At 41.0% G+C, this 21,411-nt stretch overlaps 1 protein-coding gene across 1 annotated transcript in view; it reads right to left on the bottom strand.

Moving 5' to 3' along the window:
• Positions 1-598: 598 nt before the first annotated feature.
• LOC140741560 (complement C1q-like protein 2) overlaps positions 599-21,411 on the bottom strand; it is a 53,270-nt gene continuing 32,457 nt past the window's right edge. The window contains exon 2 of the mRNA XM_073071862.1: positions 599-3,043. Within this exon, the coding sequence (XP_072927963.1) occupies positions 2,864-3,043 (180 nt within the window). The 3' untranslated portion in view covers positions 599-2,863. The remainder of the gene's footprint in view (positions 3,044-21,411) is intronic.

The following is a 21,411-nucleotide window of genomic DNA, read 5'->3' on the forward strand; positions in this document are numbered from 1 at the left end:
TTCAGCTCTGATTTGTTTTAGTGTGAACACCAAAAATTGACCTCTTGCTTAGTCCCTACTGAGAATGAAATTATTTGCTGCCACTATATTCCCTGACATCTTTGGAAGCCAATGTGATGAGGTCAACACCAGAGGTGAATATCAACCACTGTGCTAGAGCAATACTGTACTGTGGTGAACGTTTTTTCAAAGATCCAACCAGGAATAACTTCACTATTGCAGGTGGGAGGTGGGAAATAGAGAAGATCTGTGGGGCAACCTCAAACTAATTCTATTACACCATAGATCATTTTATCAGAAAAACTTGTTGGGATATCCTAGGTGAAAAAGTTATATATTTGTTCAAAGAAGTTACCTAGGTTGAGACAGTCTAAATGCATTTTGCTTCAAATCTAGGAGAAAGTTTAAATTCGTCCCTGGTCTGACCAGGCACCACCAGCTCATGTGTGCGGTATTGCACTGGATTAAAGCTGACACCTATCAGACATTGCACTTCTTCTGGACATCATCATCTCCTAAACCATGAAATAAAGAAGCTAAACTGAACAAGTAATAATTAAAAGATATATGATTTGAGAACAAGGCAATTGGTGAAGAACAAAGCAGGAATTTGAGTTTGCAAGATGGATAGAGAATCTTGCACAAAGAGTCTACATTTTCTGCTGGAAAGGTTTCTAGTGGTGATGCATGATGTGTGCACAGTACATACCTGTCTTTCTTTACTCAGCATGCACAGAGAACTTGTCCCCCTCTCAGTTCAATTACAAAGGCCCTATTTACATGAAGGTCTCAATTACTGGTCAAATAACATTGGCTCTTTGAATACATATTGAAAGAGTTTGGAAGAAGGAACACTTAAAATTCCATCTTATTTAATTCCAATGCTAAAACTAAGTAGTCCACTTGTTAAAAGACGTTTAGTTTTTGATGTTTGAAATTCAGGTAAAGACCAACAGATGTCATTTGAAGTGTCAAATAATGATGTTCCTGCCCTCATATATTTTTACTCAATTTATTGTGAGCAACCTTGCACTCACGAGACGTAAGCTAAACAGTAAACAAAGTTTCTCAACAATAAATATCTTAATGAAGAATTCAATTGATGATATATGTAAATAGCAGCAACAGGAGCAAAATCAACTTTGCAAACATTAGTTAAGTTGGGCGCTTTTATCACCTTTGTATCTATAGCTCCAGGCAGTAACATTGCAGACTGTCCAGCTTTCGAGATAAACCACTAAGGTAACACATGTGAAAGTTAGTAAAGATGACATATGTGTAATTGTTGCATCGTGAGCAATGCCACACTGTCAGGAAACAGCTGTACCAGAAAGTCCAAGCCAAAAGAAGGAATACTAATGGATCATGTCATATCTTGCAGTGACAGCAGGAGTTTTGGTATCATTTGTGGTTGTTAAATTCTACCTTCAGCCAGGTTTGTGACTAGATTTCACTTGCTTCATTTTACAAATATTTCCGTACAATGTGTATGAAATTTCTGGTGCTCTTGGATTTAAAAAGTTCACAGAATTACTCGGGGCAAGCATGTTAAGTGTTTGTATGGCATCACCGCTGGCCAGCACATACACTAGTAATTTTTTTCTTTCTGTTGGAACTTTTTCTTCCTTTATCTATTCACCGATAAGGATTTTGATGACGTCAAGGGGGAAATCAAATCAACTTAGTGATGAACAGGAGCTGCCTTCTGTAATGCGACTTTACAACACTACCAAGAACTGAGTCGATGTGGTGAACTGGAGAGGGGTTTTGCTAATACAAGAGTTAAGTGTAAAACCAACGTGGCAGAAATTAATCCCCAATTTAACTACTGAGGACAAGTAGTTTCACTCTGGCAACTAGAAGACCCTTTTCTCTATGTTGTATGTTAAGCAATGTTGACAAAGACAGGGATTTCTTAAATTTGACCTTGGTTGTCACTGAAAGCATAGTTAGACCTAAAAAAGTGCAACATCTAGATCAGGCAAGGGAGGAAGAAAGATGTATTCATATAGCGCCTTATCACAATCAGCTTCTTTGAAGTGCAGTGACTTGTTATGTAGGCAAATGCAGCAGCCATTTTGCGCACAGCAAGATTCCATAAAGAGCAATGAGATGATTGAGCGACGAATTGTTTTTGGTGATAGCTGGCTGAGGAAGGAAATAATGTCACAGTATTCACCTGAAAGACTGGAAGAGATAGAAGGGGCTTTGAGTTTTTTTTAAAATATATTGCTGCCCACATTCTTAGCGGGCTAATCGACTGATGATGCCTCAGGTTGACGAACAGCTATGCTCATTTCAATTCTGACATAAATGTGACATCATCCAGTGGAACATGATGCATAGAAGGCAGAAGCAACATTTAAGGTGCAGGATCAGGATATGAGATTTGACTATACTTGAGGTATTTTACAAGCAATTACTTGTAAAAATGTATTAAGCACACTGCTTGATTATAAATTTGATTGGCAAATGATAAATACGCCACTGGCACATTAAAGTCAGATCGTTACATGCTAATTAATTGATATTCAATCATTATTTAACTCTAGATTTTAACTATGGTTGTTTTTAGCGCATTGTCTGCTTTTCTCAGTAATGTGGCTTACTTCTCTCACAGTCAATGGTCAGAACTTGTTTAATGGTTCAAATGATAAACTGCTAGATAAAGTGCTAACTTAATTTAAAAATCTACTGATTGTGAAGTTTAAAACAAAATTATAAAATAATTATTCATTTATCTATTGAAAATTTAGGGGTTGGTGGGGTTGGTTGCTAATTCTGTGCTCCATTCAACCTTCTGATTGACACTACACACATTCCTCCCTGGTTGGTCTGCAATAGGACACAAAGGCACCTTTGCTCAGTCTGGGTAGATGATGAAACCGGAAAAGGTGCTATACTTGTTGCTATTGCCACCATGAACTTTCCCTCCGTCAAGCTTCACGTAGACTTCATCTCCAACATCCAGATGCAAGATGACACTGTTGCTGGCGTAGTCATAGTTCTGGTCAGCATCCTGGGCAATGGCGCTAGCTCGTACCTGGACCAAGACACAACACAACACATATCAATGATATTGAGCAACTCTCAGGTTATCTTCTTTCCGCGCTGTCCTTCAGCTCAGAAGTCAGACAGCTGACCCACATAACTAATGGCTGGGGCTTGCCCTTTGCATTCTGGAGACAGACATTTGAGATCTGCAAGGGGAATGAGTATGAACTCACCCCTTGACGTTTCCCTCATTCCCTTTGGAGAAGCACAGTCTTTAAATCCAATCTATTTAGTCAGCCAGTGCTTCAAAGAGCAAGCCAATCCAGATTTTTCTTCATTCAGGCAGGCCTGGGAAATTGATTAATGAAATCTGACTGAGACTTTACCTAATTATAGTAGAAATGGAGAAAGCTTTTGTGAGGAAAAGTTACCCAGGTTTTCTGCTTTCTCTCTTGGAAGATAATGAGACAGAAGAGCAGCAATGGAACAAATTGCAACCATTTGTCCCTGTGTCATTTCTTGACCCATTCACATGCAAAATACATGAAAACAAATCATGAACTAGACTCTTTCCCAATTGTGTTACTCATTTCTCTTGCTGAGGCATAGATTACGAATAGAGCACCAAATTCAGAATGAAACAGGCAGGAAACTTGGAGAGACTAGGGCGTGTAACCAATTAACAGTTTGAGGTTGATGTTAATCCAGAGTGGGCACTGAAATGTGCTCAAGAGTAATTTTTGGGCCAAAGCAGCATAAGGAAGAAATGTTCAATGTAAAACCAACCCTGACCAAAATACTACACCATTGGCCTATATGATTGAGCCGGCATGGGATGAAGTTACATTTCATTGAGGCCTGTCTTTAGAAACTAATTTCTAAGAATTAGCCTGTAATAAAATTCCCCTCTTCCACCAAATTCTTAAACCAACCATTCTTCACATTAAAATAGTCGCAGAACTTTAAAATTCTTTGAGGATTTAGTGCAAATCTTATGGAATTTACAGAGGATCTAAGAAGGCTTCATAAGGCAATCTCCACGAGCCAGTAAGACACATACAGGATCACACCAGCAAAACCACTAATCCTCAGATGGTCACACTGCTTCCTACAGAACAGACCGAGATACAATGAATCTGAGCATATCTGCATTAAATCTTTTAATATTTTAATTTAAAATAGAACTAATTTACTGTTTTGACAATTGTGAGAAAGGCATTTCTTCTGCATGAAGCAAATAGATGGCATTTTAACTTTGCAGCTCTCTGTTACATGGCTCTCATGTCAAATCCCACAGCTACACTTACAATTCAACTTTTGCTCAACACACATCAGCTCCTTAAAAAAGAAATACTACACTCCATGCAACTTTTGTTCAATATGCAACACGCTGTCCAATATCTATTTGTGTGCTTTCATAATGTCAGCTCAACGGTAGGAATAGGTTTTGCTTTTTAGCCTCTTTTCTGCTGTCCTTACCCAAAGAGTGTGAATAGCTTTGGACCATACTCTGACAGACAACATTAACTTCACAGCACCTCCCTATCAGCCTCTCTTTCATGAATAAACCACAAGGAACAGCAGGGTGTTTCACCCAGGATGGCACCACTGTTACTGATATCCATAGCCCATTCATTTTCCACACCCTGTCTGAGATCATCTCCAACAGCACAGGGTGCGTCTTTGTACAATACCTGGCATCCTATTTAGCGTGGCTGCCTCTCAGCTTCATTGAGCTGGGTTTGAACCTAATCTTGGGTATCATCAGTATGGCGTTCTCACATGTGGCACGATAGCATAGCGATTAGCACTTACAGCACTAGTCATCACTGATCAGGGTTCGATTTCCGCCTCTGTCCTGTAAGGAGTTTATACGTTCTCCCTGTGACCACGTGGGTTTCCAAAAAATGCTCCAGTTTCCTCCCACATTCCAAAGATGTACAACGGTGGACATGGAGATGTGGCTCAGCACAATCCTCGCTGATTTGATTTGAATCAAATGACATATTTCACTGTATGTTTCAATGTAAATGTGAGAAATAAAGCTTTAATCTCTCCCTGTTCTGAGTCCTCTGGTTTTCTCCCACATCCCAAAGATGAATTGTTAATTGCCTGTTGTAAAGTAACCTTACTAGGTGTGTAGTAGAATTAGTATCTGGGTGGGGGCGGATGGTTGATAATGGGCATGTGAGAGAGAACAGGTTGCATGGAAATAAATGGGACAATGGGATTGCTTTGTGAGCTGGCATAGACTCAATGGGCCGAATTACTTCCTTCAATGTCGTAAGTGAATATGAGATAAAGAAACGAGGACCTCATTTTCACCCCATCCATTAAGACCAGGTTCTTTAGACTAGATTTCGGTTTAATGGTGATAAAGGGAAAATGTAGGGGACGAGGTGTCACGGTATCATAGTGATTAGCACAGCCCTATTACAGCTCAGGATGTCGGCGTTCAAAGTTCAATTCCAACACTCTGTAAGAAGTTTGTATGTCCTTCCTGCGTTTCCTCCGGATGCTCCAGTTTCCTCTCCAGTGTACTGGCTGGTAGGTTCATTGGTCATTGTAAATTGCCGTGTGATTAGGCCAGGGTTGCTGGGTGGTGCGGCTTGTCGGGACAGAAGGGTCTGCTCCGCGCTGTACGCCTCAGCAAGTAAATAGAATCAAGTTGTGTATGGGTTTGTTAATCTACTTAGGTCCCTATTCTGTAAGTAGCTATACACTCTCTACATTCATTTATAAAAACTCTTTCCTGCAGTGTAGTACTGCAGCTCAGTGCATGACAGGAGCATTCTGCACCGCCAGGGACCACACTTTGTAATATGATGTGTCCCCAAGTCGACCCTTGACAGATCCACGGGCATTAACTGTCATTACCAATTGCTGTTTGCTCTCTTCCTTCGCATTCCAAATACATGATAATCCTGCATCTTAAAAGAGGCTTTACTCTATTCCTCAGAGGCATATATGACAAAAACTATCCTCTGAGCTGCCTTGCTTGCTCTTGTTAAGGTGAAAGATGACTGGAAGGTGCAGTGATTTTCTTATTCTGCATCCTGGAATTTATCCGGAGTAGCTTACCAGCTCACCATGCAGAATGTGAATTTCTTTGAACTGATATATGAAATAATGCTTTCAGATCAGGTTAAGGTTCTTCTATCATCTGGCCACCATACCCTTCACTACATACAAGACAAACCTCCAGCTTTCAAATCTCCCGCCATTACATCTCTAATCGTTCTCTCTTTTTAAACCTATACTGCTATGGGCATGGTGACCCTGAACCATCCTGCACTGTTCCCTTAAAGCTTACACTACACTGTTTTGGATACTTGCAGTACACTCATAACTACATGGCCAGATTCAGCTCTAACTCCATCCACAAGCTTGATACCACCGTAGTGGGCCTCATCTCAAATAACAATGAGTCAGGGTACAGATCTTTGCATCCTCACTGGCCACAGGCGTAGTACCAGAAAATTGGAACATACCAAATATTATTCCTTTGTTCAGAAAGGTAATAAGATAGTCCTGGGGAATTATAGACCAGTGAGTCTTATGTGAGTGGTGGACAAACTACTGGAGAGGATTCTTGGATTTATGAGCATTTGGAGAAGCATAGGCTGATTAGGGATAGTCAACTTGGCTTTGTGAGGGATAGGTCATGCCTCATGAGCCTGATAAATTTTTTGAGGAAGTGAATAAACAAATTGATGAATGTATAGCAGTAGATGTGATGTATATGTATTTCAGTAAGGTGTTTGATAAGGTCCCCTATCTGACTACACCTTAGATACATCTAATGATTGGGCTTTTCACAATCTGTGTGGAAAATAAATGGGACAGCTTGTCATATTCACATATTTCCCCGTAATCTTGTAATTTTTTTCCTTTTTCAATATTTTTATTGATTTCTTACAAAAAAGAATACAGAGTACAGGAGGATATATATCACATATCAGTTACAATATATTTGAATCACACTTATAGTCTCATTACCCCATATTCATGTAAATTAAATTGAATTGTAATATTGAAAAGTAATAATTTTATTATACAAAAAAACCTAAACCCACTACCAAGGAAAGCTGTTTGGTAAAGAAAGAAAAAAGAAAAAAATCCTTATCATATAGTAAAACATATTATTATCCAACATCTGTACTTGATAACAGATCAAAGATTTTGAAAATAATTCAAAAAAGGTCCCCACAATGTTAGAAAGTCTTGTCTTGATTCAGAAATTGAACAACAAATCTTCTCTAAATTTAAGCATGCCATAACATTGAGCACGAATAGGTGGAGTAACATCCTTCTGCCTTAGCAACAACACCCTCCTAGCTATAGGAGAAATAAAAGCCAAAATGTGCAAATCAGGTGTCTTCTCCAACAAAACCGAATAAGGCAGTCAAAGGGTTTGGTTTAAGATTTACTTTAAAAAGCACAGAAAAAGTTTGATATACTTCCTTCCAGTATTTTTCAAGACTCGGACATGTCCAGAACATATGAATTAATGAAGCCTCTCCATTGTTATGAAGCTCCATGTTCCACCTAGGCACTAAAGGTTCAGATGACGACGACTCCATTGTCACATCTGTCACAATAGGGAGATATATCCGAATAAAAACGAGACAGCTTATCTTTAGTCATGTGGGCCCTATGGACCACTTTAAATCGTAGGAGGGAGTGACGGGCACACAACGATGAAGCATTAACCAACTTAAAAATTTCATTCCAAGTTTTCTCAGAAATTGATGTCTGTAAACCTTGTTCCCAGAGATTTTGAATTTTGTCTAAAGGAACGTTTCTCATTCCCGACAACATACCGTAAATATTAGATATTGATCTATTATGAAAAGGTTTCAAATTAAAAATTACATCTAATAAATTCTCATCAGGACTTTTAGGAAATGTATGTAATTGAGATCGCAGAAAGTCTCTAATTTGTAAATATCAAAAAAAGTGGGTTTTTGGTAAGCTATATTTAGTTGACAACTGCTCAAACGAAAAGAGACTTCCTCCAACAAATAAATCCTGGAAGCATTTAACATCCAGTCTATCCTAATCTTTAAAAATTACATCAGTCATAGAAGGTTTAAAAAAATAGTTAAGAAAAAATGGGACTTGAAAGAGAAAACCTCAATAAACCAAAATATTTTCTAAATTGTACCCAAATCCTCAAAGTATGTTTAACTACAAAACTATCAGTTAGTTTACTTAAAAATAAAGGAATTGAGGATCCGAGAAGAGAGATGATAGAAAATTTATTAACAGAGTTAGCTTCTAAAGAAACCCAAACCGTAATTTTTTCAGGGAATCTGAGTGGCTGCTGGTGTTGCATAGAGTGAACTCTGCTCTCTGGGCAATCACATAATGCAGACTGGGTCCCCACAATGCAAGTTGTGCTGAAAGTTTAGTGGTGTGGTTGATGAACTCTGATCACTGAAAAATGTTAATGGTATAGAAATGATTTATAGTTTTATGCAGCCGTTGAACTTTTGGATTGAAATGAGATAACAACCCGTTCCAGGTCATCTAATGTCTACATACTACCAGGCACTTCTTGGAGTGAGTTAAACTGTGGCCTGTGACTTGTGCAGTGGGATGTATGTGATGATGTCATTACTTATGCAATGTTGCTTTGGAAGTATTTCAGTGAAGCTTGCATTCGATTGTCTCAGAAGTGGTGATCACTGACAATTTCCCAATGTTTAGATCTTCCTAGTGTGATGTTGGATTGAGGCCACATCAGTTAAGTCCCTTATCTTGTATTCTGCCCAGGAAGCCTACATACTGATTCTTCAGCCCAGCACTAATCTCACTGTGACACCCTCCCTAAGTTATGCCCAGTTCTCTCCATCCTTCAGGCCCTCTGATCCTCCCATCAACACAGTGATTCCCTTAATGGAACCCTCTATCTCCATTCCTCCTGACCTCAGCCCCTGCCTCCAGTCATTCACCTCATTGCTATTGCCAGATCCCAGTCATGTCCATCCTGGGCACTCCTTCCTGATCCTCAGCCAAGATCTTCCTCCATCTGACCAAGGTACAGACCAACCCTACATTCCTCTTGTACTCCCTCACCTTCTTAGTGTCCTGATCCCATTTTCTTGCAACTGCTAGTATTTCCCCCTTTATTAGATGTTCATCTAATTTATAAACTGTGAATGATGGAAGAGTCACGTGAACTACCACATGTTCTATATGAAAATAATAATCTCGCAACTTTCCTCTCAATGGTTTTGATATCAATTCCATGGATTAAACAGGATGGGTGGCTCCTCAAATGAAGCAAATCTGCTGCTGCGTTCATCAATTCTTGCCGTACGGCTCCTTGTCTCTTGTGTGATGTCTTACAAGAAGTACGTGTCTGTGGGAAAGCGAGAAAGAGTAGCCTGTGCTTTCGAGTACACCTCTACCACATGCTATGAAAGAGTACGTACATTACGCCTTGCTTGATGGCAGTGTTGGAACAGAACTGGAATTGCCATCCATAGAAACATAGAAAAATAGGTGCAGGAGTAGGCCATTCGGCCCTTCGAGCCTGCACCGCCATTCAGTATGATCATGGCTGATCATCCAACTCAGAACCCTGTACCTGCTTTCTCTCCATACCCCCGATCCCTTTAGCCAAAAGGGCCTCCATTAGTGGACATCCATTAAACAAACAAACTGTAATTCCTCCCCTACATTTATCTGCCTTCGAGATGTTTCCTAAAAATATTCTGTTTGATTGAGCTTCGATCTCCTGTTCTGGCATGTGGCATGGGATAATTCACTGCGTTACTGGGCCTGCATAATGCAAGTCATTGTCTGTTGCAAGTGAAAACAGATCAAAACTGTAACAACAGAACCCCTCCACTGATACTTCCTGTAACTAACAAAAACAGGGTTGAATTCTCATGCACTCCAATGAGAAATATGCAGATACAGATTGTGATTTCTGAGAATATGGATGAATAAATCAGGTTATGCCAATAAATTTTTACAGCTCAATTTCAAAGCTTCTGTCCCCTTGGATCAATGCAAACACTTCAGAGAGCTTCCCCGACGGCTTAGCTTCTTAAAACAAAGAGAAACAAAGCAATTTCACTCAGGAAGGTTTTGGGTTACATTTAGCTTGTGCTACATTTGCTGCCCAAGGGATCTTTCATTGGGGAATTTATGCCAGCTTCTTGCTTCTGATTCCCACCTAGTGAAATATCTCAGTTTTTTGGTGTTTCTTTCAGTGTTCACGTTTGCCAGTGATGCAGATCTAAGTGGCAGTGTGGACTGAGGCAGATGCAGAGAGGCTTCAGGCAGATATACACAATCTTAGTCAATAGGTCACAACATGGGGCAGATAATTTGGAAGAAACAGGAGGTTCCTTAAGGTTATCTTAGCCAGGGGAGGTAGTAGGGATAAGCTCCCACTACCTATAAATGCTCCCAATGGCGTGCATCTCAAATAGCCTCTGACAACTAAGTCCAGCTCTTATGGCTTAGCTACTAAACATAGCAGAATCATTTCTACTGACAGGAGAAGGAGCAAAGGTGGGTTACTAATGCCTTAAAACAAGTCACTCCAGGTAGATTGGGCCCATCAGCCATGGTTGGCAGCTCATCTAGAAAGGAAAATTCTGTTCTTATTAGTGAAATCATGATGAGGCCATGTTACAACACTGTTCCCATGAGCCCCTGGTCTCCCACAACCATTTTTCAGATGCACTAGGAAGTGCTTGGGAATAGTTTGGACCTGTGAATGATGAACTGTGAGGAATGTGTGAATAGGCAGAGTTCACACTAATAAAGGTCTGGATTTCAATAGCGCCGTTCATAACCTGGCAAATCACTCTAAAGCAAGGAAGAGCTTTTGAAATGTGTTGGAGCATACAAGCACCACAGGCTATGTGTGCTTCCGACATGTAACAGTGACCGCAAAATCTTCTTTAATGATTTTGGTTGTGGGGTAGCCAGGAAACTGTGGAGAACTCCCGTGTCATTCATCGAAATGGTGTTGTGAGATCATTTATACTCACCTGAGAGAGTAGACGGGGAACGAGTTTAACATCTCATTCAAAAGAAAATGCAGCACTCCCTCAGTCCTGCACTAGGGCATCAGACCTTAGAAACCAGGACCTTCACAGCAAGAGGTGACACTGAGGTACAGCAAGTGCCAAGGTAAAAGATATGCTCGTATGTTCACTCTGTAAGTTTATTTTAGTAAAATGGTTAAAAGGGGACTGCCTAAAGAAGATTGTTTGAATCGACTTCTTACAACTAAACAGGAAAAATCCAATCTGGCTCAGATCAAATAGAACAGCCTCATATTGTTCAAATATTGACTGATGCTGAGGTAGCTCTGGTGAAAGATTGATCAAAGAACTGGAAGAACAATCAATAGTGGTTTATGGTCATATGGTCATTTAATGCCAAGAATTAAAGAACAGACATGTAGAGCAATGTTTTTAATCTCTGCATGTGGTTTAAAATAGAAACAATGCTTCAACGTATAAATGAGTGCCTGTCCCTTTGATACAATATTTTAATATAAAACCTCAAACTATAAACAGTCAGGATATGTGGATGTAAATTGTCAGCTATGATTTACGTTTATTACCACATTCCTGACATCCCACAAGTGAATTTATTCAGATTGGTACACAAATAAAAAGCAGAAAACAAGAAAAAAGCATGAAATCTGAACCAAGAGTGGAAAATGGAGCAAATATGTGGCAAGTTACTGGCATTTGAAACAGGAAAATTTTGCATTTCCTCTCACAGGTAGATCAGAGAATTCCCTTGAAAGCACTGACAAGAAAAACCGAAAGAACAGCAAGGAAACAGAGAGTTGTGCTTAATGTGCTTACCCTTCTCTTAAATGGGTCTGCTCTGCTGTGCTTTTTCTGTATTTCTAGAGTGAGTTTCCACACAACCTCAGAACATCACAAAATGTTTTCCAGCCAAAGCAGCTGACTTTTAAGTTTGTTCACTGCGGTAAGGAAATCAGCAGCCAAAGGGATTAATTTTGTTTGCTACATGAAATTTCACGAGTCATAAAGGCTAGGCAAAATGCATTCTGGGTATTTTGGTAAAACGTATTCCTACACGGAGAGCAGCATGCAATTCAATAAAATAAAAACCTAGATTTGTAAATTGAAGACACACTCCCTAAAGAGTCAATGGTGTCATAGTGACCACTTGTAAATCAAATATCTGCCTGCGTGTGAGTGTACCTTTAAGTAGGTGAGCTATATGGTTTGATATTTGAGACATTGTTGTAGCAGTGCTGAGGGCCTTCAGTAAAAGATGGTCTCTCCTTATTACTTACCATAGTAAGCAGCAATATTGCACAACTGACAGGCACGCCCTGACATTGGGATGGGTCTTGCCTGCGTCTGTAATTAAGTCTGGGGTTAGTACAGAACAAGGTTCTCTAGGCAGAGAATGGTAAGCCATGGACATGGCAGATATATAGACAAGCTTGAAAAATACAAATGGTCTCAGACATCGCCGCAGGGCAAGAAAATATCCCGAAGGACATAGGGCTGGGGGCACTTGCAGAAAGAGGATGGAGATATTGTTGCTGACATAAGAGATACTGCTAAGTTTGCTTGTTGTTATACAAGGATTCATGCAAGGTCAGGATCATTCTAACATCATTGGACATCTTAATTAGTGCCTTCAGAGATGTGAAAGTTACAAGTTTGCTATTACAACCAGGAACCAGAGGAAAGGACTGGTGAATATGTGGTCAGCCTCAAGACACCATCAATTAGGTGCAATTTTTGGATCCTTTCAGATGCAGGATTGTTTTGTGTGCAGGCTGGTGAATGAGAGAATTTGAGCACAACTATATGATGAGAGGAAGCACACCCAGCATGGAGAGAGCACAGGAGAATGTAGAACGATTTCATTGAGGGCACAGTGCTGAGATGCAGGCAGGAAATACATCCATGGAAATGGCCATGGTGATATGGACGTCTTCACACCCAAATCACATTGATTCTCCAGTGGGTTCAGTGGGAAGCCAGCAGACCACGGAGGGCTAAAGACAGGAAGATTGCACGTCATGTGTGCCAAAAGGGGAAGCACTGTGCCCAGTATTGCAGGTGTGCCCTCACTAACACTCTGTACAACTGGAACAAAACTTTCCTATTTATAAGCTCCAGGACCTTTGCATTAAAGACCAACATGCCATTTGCCTTCTTAACTATTTGGACCTGCCTGCTAATTTTTTTGTGGTTCATGCACTGGAACACTTAGACCCCTTTGAATTTCATTTATTTGCTGTCTCTCTCCATTTAGACAAATCTGCCTTTTGGTTCCTCTTACGAAGTGCATGACGTCACACTTTACCACGTTAAGCTCCATTTACCATGCTTTCACCCAGTTGTTCAATATATTTGTACCCTATCGCAGAACCACAACGTTCTTGCCACAATGTGCTCTTCCACATATGTTATTATTGGCAAACGTGGAAACCCTGCATTTTCCACTTTCTTCAGGTCATTAATGTAAATGGTAAACAATGGAGAAGTAAAAACCGATCTGTAGGATACTTCAGTCTGGCCTGAAAAGAAACCATTTATTCAAACTCTGTTTTTTCTGTGACAGCCAGTTTTCAATTCATTCTGCTTATACCGTGGGCATCAGCCTCTTCTGTGACACCTTACCAAATGCCTCTGGAAATCTAAATATACTATATCTACAGGTTCCCCCAGCATATCCTCAAAAATATAAGCAAATTTATCAACTTGATATACCTTTCATAAAGCCACAATGCTCAGGAGTAATTATATTGAGCTTTCCGAAATGATTAGTTATTTCCTCTTTGCTTATTGGCTACCGTCTGTGGGAGGATGATCAGAGGGCAACTACCTCTCTTCCAGCAAAGTTCCCTTCCTCAAAACTCTATTGGTTAAGATTAGGAAGGATTCATTTTACGTTTGGTAATTTATGAAATCGGGCAGTAATTAGACAGCACTGGCTATAGCAGTTCCTTTGAAAATACTCCTGATCCAACTTACTTGTTGGTCATTGATATCAGCCTATCTGTTCCATTCTTAATTGGTTACTGATTCACTGGTTAAGGTAGCCAATTTTCCAAGCAACCTTGTCGCATCAATAGAAGACTCAACAAGACAGTTATAATACACCTCTTGGGTATCACTGCCATCCTTCACATAACACGATAGAGCCTTTTAAGGGTTAAATTATATTGTCCATTTGGCTAAGACAATTCACAAGTGAACAGCAAAGCTCATTCAGTCCACCATACCCTCTGAAAGAATTACTAAAAAGTCCCAATCACATATCTTAATTACTTACCCTGGATCCTATCAGAGATCCCTTGCAGATCTCTGATCCTATCAGAGATCAATTTTCATTCTGAAAAGGTTTAGACCAGATCAGTGTCTCAAGCTAGGTGGCAAGAGAAAGTGATTCAATTCCTCGGACAATCACTGAAGATTCCATTTCCTGTTCCACACAATCTTTGTAGGAGCCATGTATCTATTTTCCGTCTGTATTGTATTTTGTGTTGCGCATTTATTATAGGTTATGGTTATATGTCACATGGGTTGGGGCGTGGTAGAAGCAAATAGACAATAGACAATAGGTGCAGAAGTAGACCACTCAGCCCTTCGAGTGGTCTGATCATTCTGAGATCATGGCTGATCATCTACTATCAATACCCCGTTCCTGCCTTGATTCCCCTATCCATAAGATACCTATCTAGCTCCTTCTTGAAAGCATCCAGAGAATTGGCCTCCACTGCCTTCTGAGGCAGTGCATTCCAGACCCCCACAACTCTCTGGGAGAAGAAGTTTTTCCTTAACTCTGTCCTAAATGACCTACCCCTTATTCTCAAACCATGCCCTCTGGTACTGGACTCTCCCAGCATCTGGAACATATTTCTTGCCTCTATCTTGTCCAATCCCTTAATAATCTTATATGTTTCAATCAGATCCCCTCTCAATCTCCTTAATTCCAGCGTGTACAAGCCCAGTCTCTCTAACCTCTCTGCGTAAGACAGTCCAGACATCCCAGGAATTAACCTCGTGAATCTACGCTGCACTTCCTCTACAGCCAGGATGTCCTTCCTTAACCCTGGAGACCAAAACTGTACACAATACTCCAGGTGTGGTCTCACCAGGGTCCTGTACAAATGCAAAAGGATTTCCTTGCTCTTGTACTCAATTCCCTTTGTAATAAAGGCCAACATTCCATTAGCCTTCTTCACTGCCTGCTGCACTTGCTCATTCACCTTCAATGACTGATGAACAAGGACTCCTAGATCTCTTTGTATTTCTCCCTTACCTAACTCTACACCGTTCAGATAATAATCTGCCTTCCTGTTCTTACTCCCAAAGTGGATAACCTCACACTTATTCACATTAAACGTCATCTGCCAAGTATCTGCCCACTCAACCAGCCTATCCAAGTCACCCTGAATTCTCCTAACATCCTCATCACATGTCACACTGCCACCCAGCTTAGTATCATCAGCAAACTTGCTGATGTTATTTTCTATGCCTTCATCCAAATCGTTAACTTAAATGGTAAACAGCTGTGGTCCCAATACCAAGCCCTGTGGCACCCCACTAATCACCACCTGCCATTCCGAGAAACACCCATTCACCACTACGCTTTGCTTTCTATCTGCCAACCAGTTTTCTATCCATGTCAATATCTTCCCCCCAATGCCATGAGCTCTGATTTTACCCACCAATCTCCTATGTGGGACCTTATCAAATGCCTTCTGAAAATCGAGGTACACTACATCCACTGGATCTCCCTTGTCTAACTTCCTGGTTACATCCTCGAAAAACTCCAATAGATTAGTCAAGCATGATTTGCCCTTGGTAAATCCATGCTGGCTCGGCCCAATCCTATCACTGCTATCTAGATATGCCACTATTTCATCTTTAATAATGGACTCTAGCATCTTTCCCATTACTGATGTTAGGCTGACAGGACGATAGTTCTCTGTTTTCTCCCTCCCTCCTTTCTTAAAAAGTGGGATAACATTAGCCATTCTCCAATCCTCAGGAACTGATCCTGAATCTAAGGAACTGATCCTGAATCTAAGGAACATTGGAAAATGATTACCAATGCATCCGCAATTTCCAGAGCCACCTCCTTTAGTACCCTAGGATAGATAGATAGATAGATAGATAGATAGATAGATACTTTATTCATCCCCATGGGGAAATTCAACATTTTTTCCAATGTCCCATACACTTGTTGTAGCAAAAACTCATTACATACAATACTTAACTCAGTAATAATATGATATGCATCTAAATCACTAACTCAAAAAGCATTAATAATAGCTTTAAAAAAAGTTCTTAAGTCCTGGCAGTTGAATTGTAAAGCCTAATGGCATTGGGGAGTATTGACCTCTTCATCCTGTCTGAGGAGCATTGCATCGACAGTAACCTGTCGCTGAAACTGCTTCTCTGTCTCTGGATGGTGCTATGTAGAGGATGTTCAGGGTTTTCCATAATTGACCGTAGCCTACTCAGCGCCCTTCGCTCAGCTACCGATGTTAAACTCTCCAGTACTTTGCCCACGACAGAGCCCGCCTTCCTTATCAGCTTATTAAGACGTGAGGCGTCCTTCTTCTTAATGCTTCCTCCCCAACACGCCACCACAAAGAAGAGGGCGCTCTCAACAACTGACCTATAGAACATCTTCAGCATCTCACTGCAGACATTGAATGACGCCAACCTTCTAAGGAAGTACAGTCGACTCTGTGCCTTCCTGCACAAGGCATCTGTGTTGGCAGTCCAGTCTAGCTTCTCGTCCAACTGTACTCCCAGATACTTGTAGGTCTTAACCTGCTCCACACATTCTCCATTAATGATCACTGGCTCCATATGAGGCCTAGATCTCCTAAAGTCCACCACCATCTCCTTGGTCTTGGTGACATTGAGACGCAGGTAGTTTGAGTTGCACCATATCACAAAGTCCTGTATCAGTTTCCTATACTCCTCCTCCTGTCCATTCCTGACACACCCCACTATGGCCGTGTCATCAGCGAACTTCTGCACATCTCCGAGTTATATTGGAAGTCAGATGTGTACAGGGTGAACAGGACCGGAGAGAGTACGGTTCCCTGTGGCGCTCCTGTGCTGCTGACCACTGTGTCAGACCTACAGTCTCCCAACCGCACATACTGAGGTCTATCTGTCAAGTAGTCCACTATCCAATCCACCATGTGAGAGTCCACTCCCATCTCCGTTAGTTTGTGCTTTAAGATCTTGGGCTGGATGGTGTTAAAGGCACTAGAGAAGTCAAGGAATGTAATCCTCACAGCACAACTGACCCCATCTAGGTGAGAGAGTGATTTGTGCAGCAAATACGTGATAGCATCCTCCACTCCCACCTTCTCCTTATACGCAAACTGAAGCGGATCCCGGGCGTGCCTGGTTTGTGGCCTCAGATTCTGTATTATCAGCCGCTCCATGGTCTTCATCACGTGCGACGTCAAGGCAACAGGTCTGAAGTCATTCAACTCCTTTGGTTGTGGTTTCTTCGGTACCGGGACAATACAAGATGTTTTCCACTGTCTGGGTACTCTTCTCTGATCTAGACTCATGTTGAAGATGCGCTGTAGTGGTTCTCCCAGTTCAGTCGCACAGGCCCTCAGTAATCGTGGGGAAACTCCATCCGGTCCAGCCGCCTTGCTGGTACAGATCTTCCTCAGTTGACCTTCCACCTGTGCAGCCGTAAACCTGGGCGTGGGCAGATGCAGACCATCTGGACCTGGGGATTTGTTAGCCTTCAGTCCCATCAGTCTACTCATCACCATTTCCTTCCTAATGTCAATCTATTTCATTTCCTCTGTTACCCTATGTCCTTGGCCCATCCATACATCTGGGAGATTGCTTGTGTCTTCCCTAGTGAAGACAGATCTAAAGTACTTATTACATTCTTCTGCCATTTCTGTTTCCCATAACAATTTCACCCAATTCATTCTTCAAGGGCCCAACATTGTCCTTAACTATCTTCTTTCTCTTCACATACCTAAAAAAGCTTTTGCTATCCTCCTTTATATTCCTGGCTAGCTTGCGTTCGTACCTAATTTTTTCTCCCCGTATTGCCTTTTTAGTTAAGTTCTGTTGTTCCTTAAAAATTTCCCAATCATCTGTCCTCCCACTCACCTTAGCTCTGTCATACTTCTTTTTTTAATGCTATGCAATCTCTGACTTCCTTTGTCAACCACTGTGGCCGCTTTTCCCCCTTTGAATCCTTCCTTCTCCGGGGGATGAACTGATTTTGCACCTTGTGCATTATTCCCAAGAATACCTGCCATTGCTGTTCCACTGTCTTTTCTGCTAGGATATCCGTCCAGTCAACTTTGGCCAGCTCCTCCCTCATGGCTCCATAGTTTCCCCTGTTCAACTGCAACACTGACACCTCCGATCTGCCCTTATCCCTCTCAAATTGTAGATAAAAACTTATCATATTATGGTCACTACCTCCTAATGGCTCCTTTACTTCAAGATCACTTATCAAATCCTGTTCATTACACAACACTAAATCCAGAATAGCCTTGTCCCTGGTCGGCTCTCGTACAAGCTGTTCCAAGAATGCATCCTGTAGGCACTCTACAAACTCCCTATCCTGTGGTCCAGCACCAACCTGATTCTCCCAGTTCACCTGCATGTTGAAATCCCCCATAACTACTGCAACATTACCTTTGCCACATGCCAATGTTATCACCCAATATCCATGCTACTGTTTGGTGGCCTGTAGACAACACCCATTTGGGTCCTTTTGCCCTTACTGTTCCTCAGTTCTATCCACACAGACTCTACTTCTCCTGACTCTATGTCCCCCCCTTGCAAAGGACTGAATCTCTTTCCTCACCAACAGGGCCACCCCACCCCCTCTGCCCACATTTCTGTCCCTACGATAGCACGTATACCCTTGTACATTCATTTCCCAGGTCTGATCTCCCTGCAGCCATGTCTCCGTTATCCCAACAACATCATAGTTACCCATTCGCACCTGGGCTTCAAGCTCATCCGCCTTATTTCTGACACTTTGTGCATTCAGATATAGAATTTTTAGCCCATTTCTCCTCTCTCTGTTTGAATTGCTGCCTATTGTGCTTAACCCAGCTCACCGAACTCCCATCGGGCTATACGCCCCTTGAATTTTGTTGTCCTTCCTAAATTTACTTATTCTTTCTGCACATTTAACTCCATGTTCCATCAGACCATCCCTCTGAACATGTGTCCTCCTTATCACTTGTTCCGCCTCACCTTTCTCTACTACACACTTAATATTCCGGAACTGTGTAGTCCCCACCTGTCCTTTATTCTTCCTCTCGCTATCCTCTCTCACATTCTGGATCCCCGCCCCCTGCAAATTTAGCCCCCTGCAAATGAGAGGGAGTGAGCCGGGGGGGGGGGGGGTGATATTTTTTTGTTGACTGCTAATTACGCTCTGAGTGCTAATTACTCTTATTCCACTATATTGTTAATTTTAGATTTGTTAGCTTTTATCACTATAAGATTGTTTGTCTTTGCTGGTTTTGTAATAAAGGATCGAATATACTTTGTTCAACTTGGAGCTCAGTTATTTGGAAGCGTGTCGTGCGGTGTCAGTTCCCGTAATTCCCAGCGATTTTGGTTCGTTTTCAAGGAACCATTAGAATCTTGTTTATGGAAAGTATAATGAGATTCAGCATTTTAAGCTGGGAGCAGCAGAGACAGACCCTGTATGATGAATATTATGTGAATTAGGTTCTCTGGCTGTTTTCCACTGCAAAGTTCTCAGAAGGTCGCCCATATATTTATTGATTTAGCGATACAGCACAGTCGGGCCTTCAAGCAGCTCTGCCTAAGCAACCCCCAACAACTCCAATTTAACCCTAACCTAATCACAGGACTATTTACAATGACTAATTAACCTACCCGGTATGTCTTTGGTCTGTGGGAGGAAACCAGAGCACCCGGAGAATACCCACACATTCCACAGGGAGGACGTACAGAGACGCCTTACAGAGGATGCTGGGATTGAACTCTGAATCCAATGCCGCAAGCTGTAATAGTGTCACGCTAACCACTATGCTACCATGGCGCCTATATTTATGCCCTTGTCTCTTCCCTATTGCCGTTTAATACGGAATCACAGTGAGACTTGCAGGAGGGTGATAAATCTCTTTTCTTTTTAATCAAGCTGCAGAATTGCACCATGTCTGCTTTAATTGCAGAAGCTTAGAGGGAGAACAGGGCAAATGAGGGCTGATATCATTGAGCAGCTTGTTCCTTTCATTTCCAGCTTCTGTCTTTCTGATGTTTGTGCTTTTGCCAAAAAGGAGCAGGATGCATCAGGAACAAGGTTACTCACCATTCTAACTTACCTCAGACATAACCCTGTCAGTATGGCAACAAACGAAGATTATAATTCATGAACCATTTTAGATCTCCAAATATAATATATATAGATGTGACTTTAGCTCCTGGGAATCCTCATAAAACGGGTGCATTTCCTAACACTGGTGTTGATATGTTCTTAATTTTCAAATTATGAACAGTTTTTCTAAGTCTCTGCCAAGTGTTTTGGTATGTTTAATCACTCTTAACAGCAGCTGTTTTCTGCAGTGACCTGTCCCCTTAGTTCCCACAAGTCCTGATCATATTTAAAATGGAGAAGCATCCAGGGCCTAATTAGCTCAGAGATCACCAAACATACGGCCAAAAGAGAGAAGAGGAATGCAGATGGGTTTATTGCATAAATTCACACGCTATCCAAAATGATTCCTTTGTCTCTACATATTATTAAATCAGGAAAACTTGAGGTTAGTAACTGCCTTCAATAAAAAACTGGCTTACTTATCAAGGGTTATTAAAGTTGTTTAAAATAGATACTATAAAGAGATAACCACATTTGAATTTAACAATAATTTATTTATAAACTGTTCCTTCATTGAGTCAAGGTAAAACAAAATTTGGTAAATTCCAATGCTACATTTTCTTTGAAATTTTGATTTATTAAATGCATAGGTTAAGTGCATATGTTAACAAATAAACTTATTAAATTAAAGCATACTTGCTCTCATTGTAGCTAAATTACACAGAGCAACATTACCATATGCTCCACTTCCCTGTATTCCTGCTGTTACAGAGATGGTATTCAAGGAGTCAATTATAAACTCTTTTATTGAATGCAAATAGAAATGAGTTGATGGATTTACTGAATATACTTACAGCAAACAAAATCAGTAGCATATATCTTAATACTAAAATAAATAATTAGTTCAAAGGGAAAGCTGAAAGGATCCAACTGAATTGATTTATGCAGGTTCCAACTCCCACAAGCCAAAAGTAACCTGGAACGGTCACCATTCCTTTACCAACACTGGGTCAAAATCTTGGATTTCCCTTTGTGGATTTCCCTTGTGCTGTCCACAAGGACATCAGT

This window comes from Hemitrygon akajei, chromosome 18, assembly GCF_048418815.1.
Source record: "Hemitrygon akajei chromosome 18, sHemAka1.3, whole genome shotgun sequence".
NCBI lineage: Eukaryota > Metazoa > Chordata > Chondrichthyes > Myliobatiformes > Dasyatidae > Hemitrygon > Hemitrygon akajei.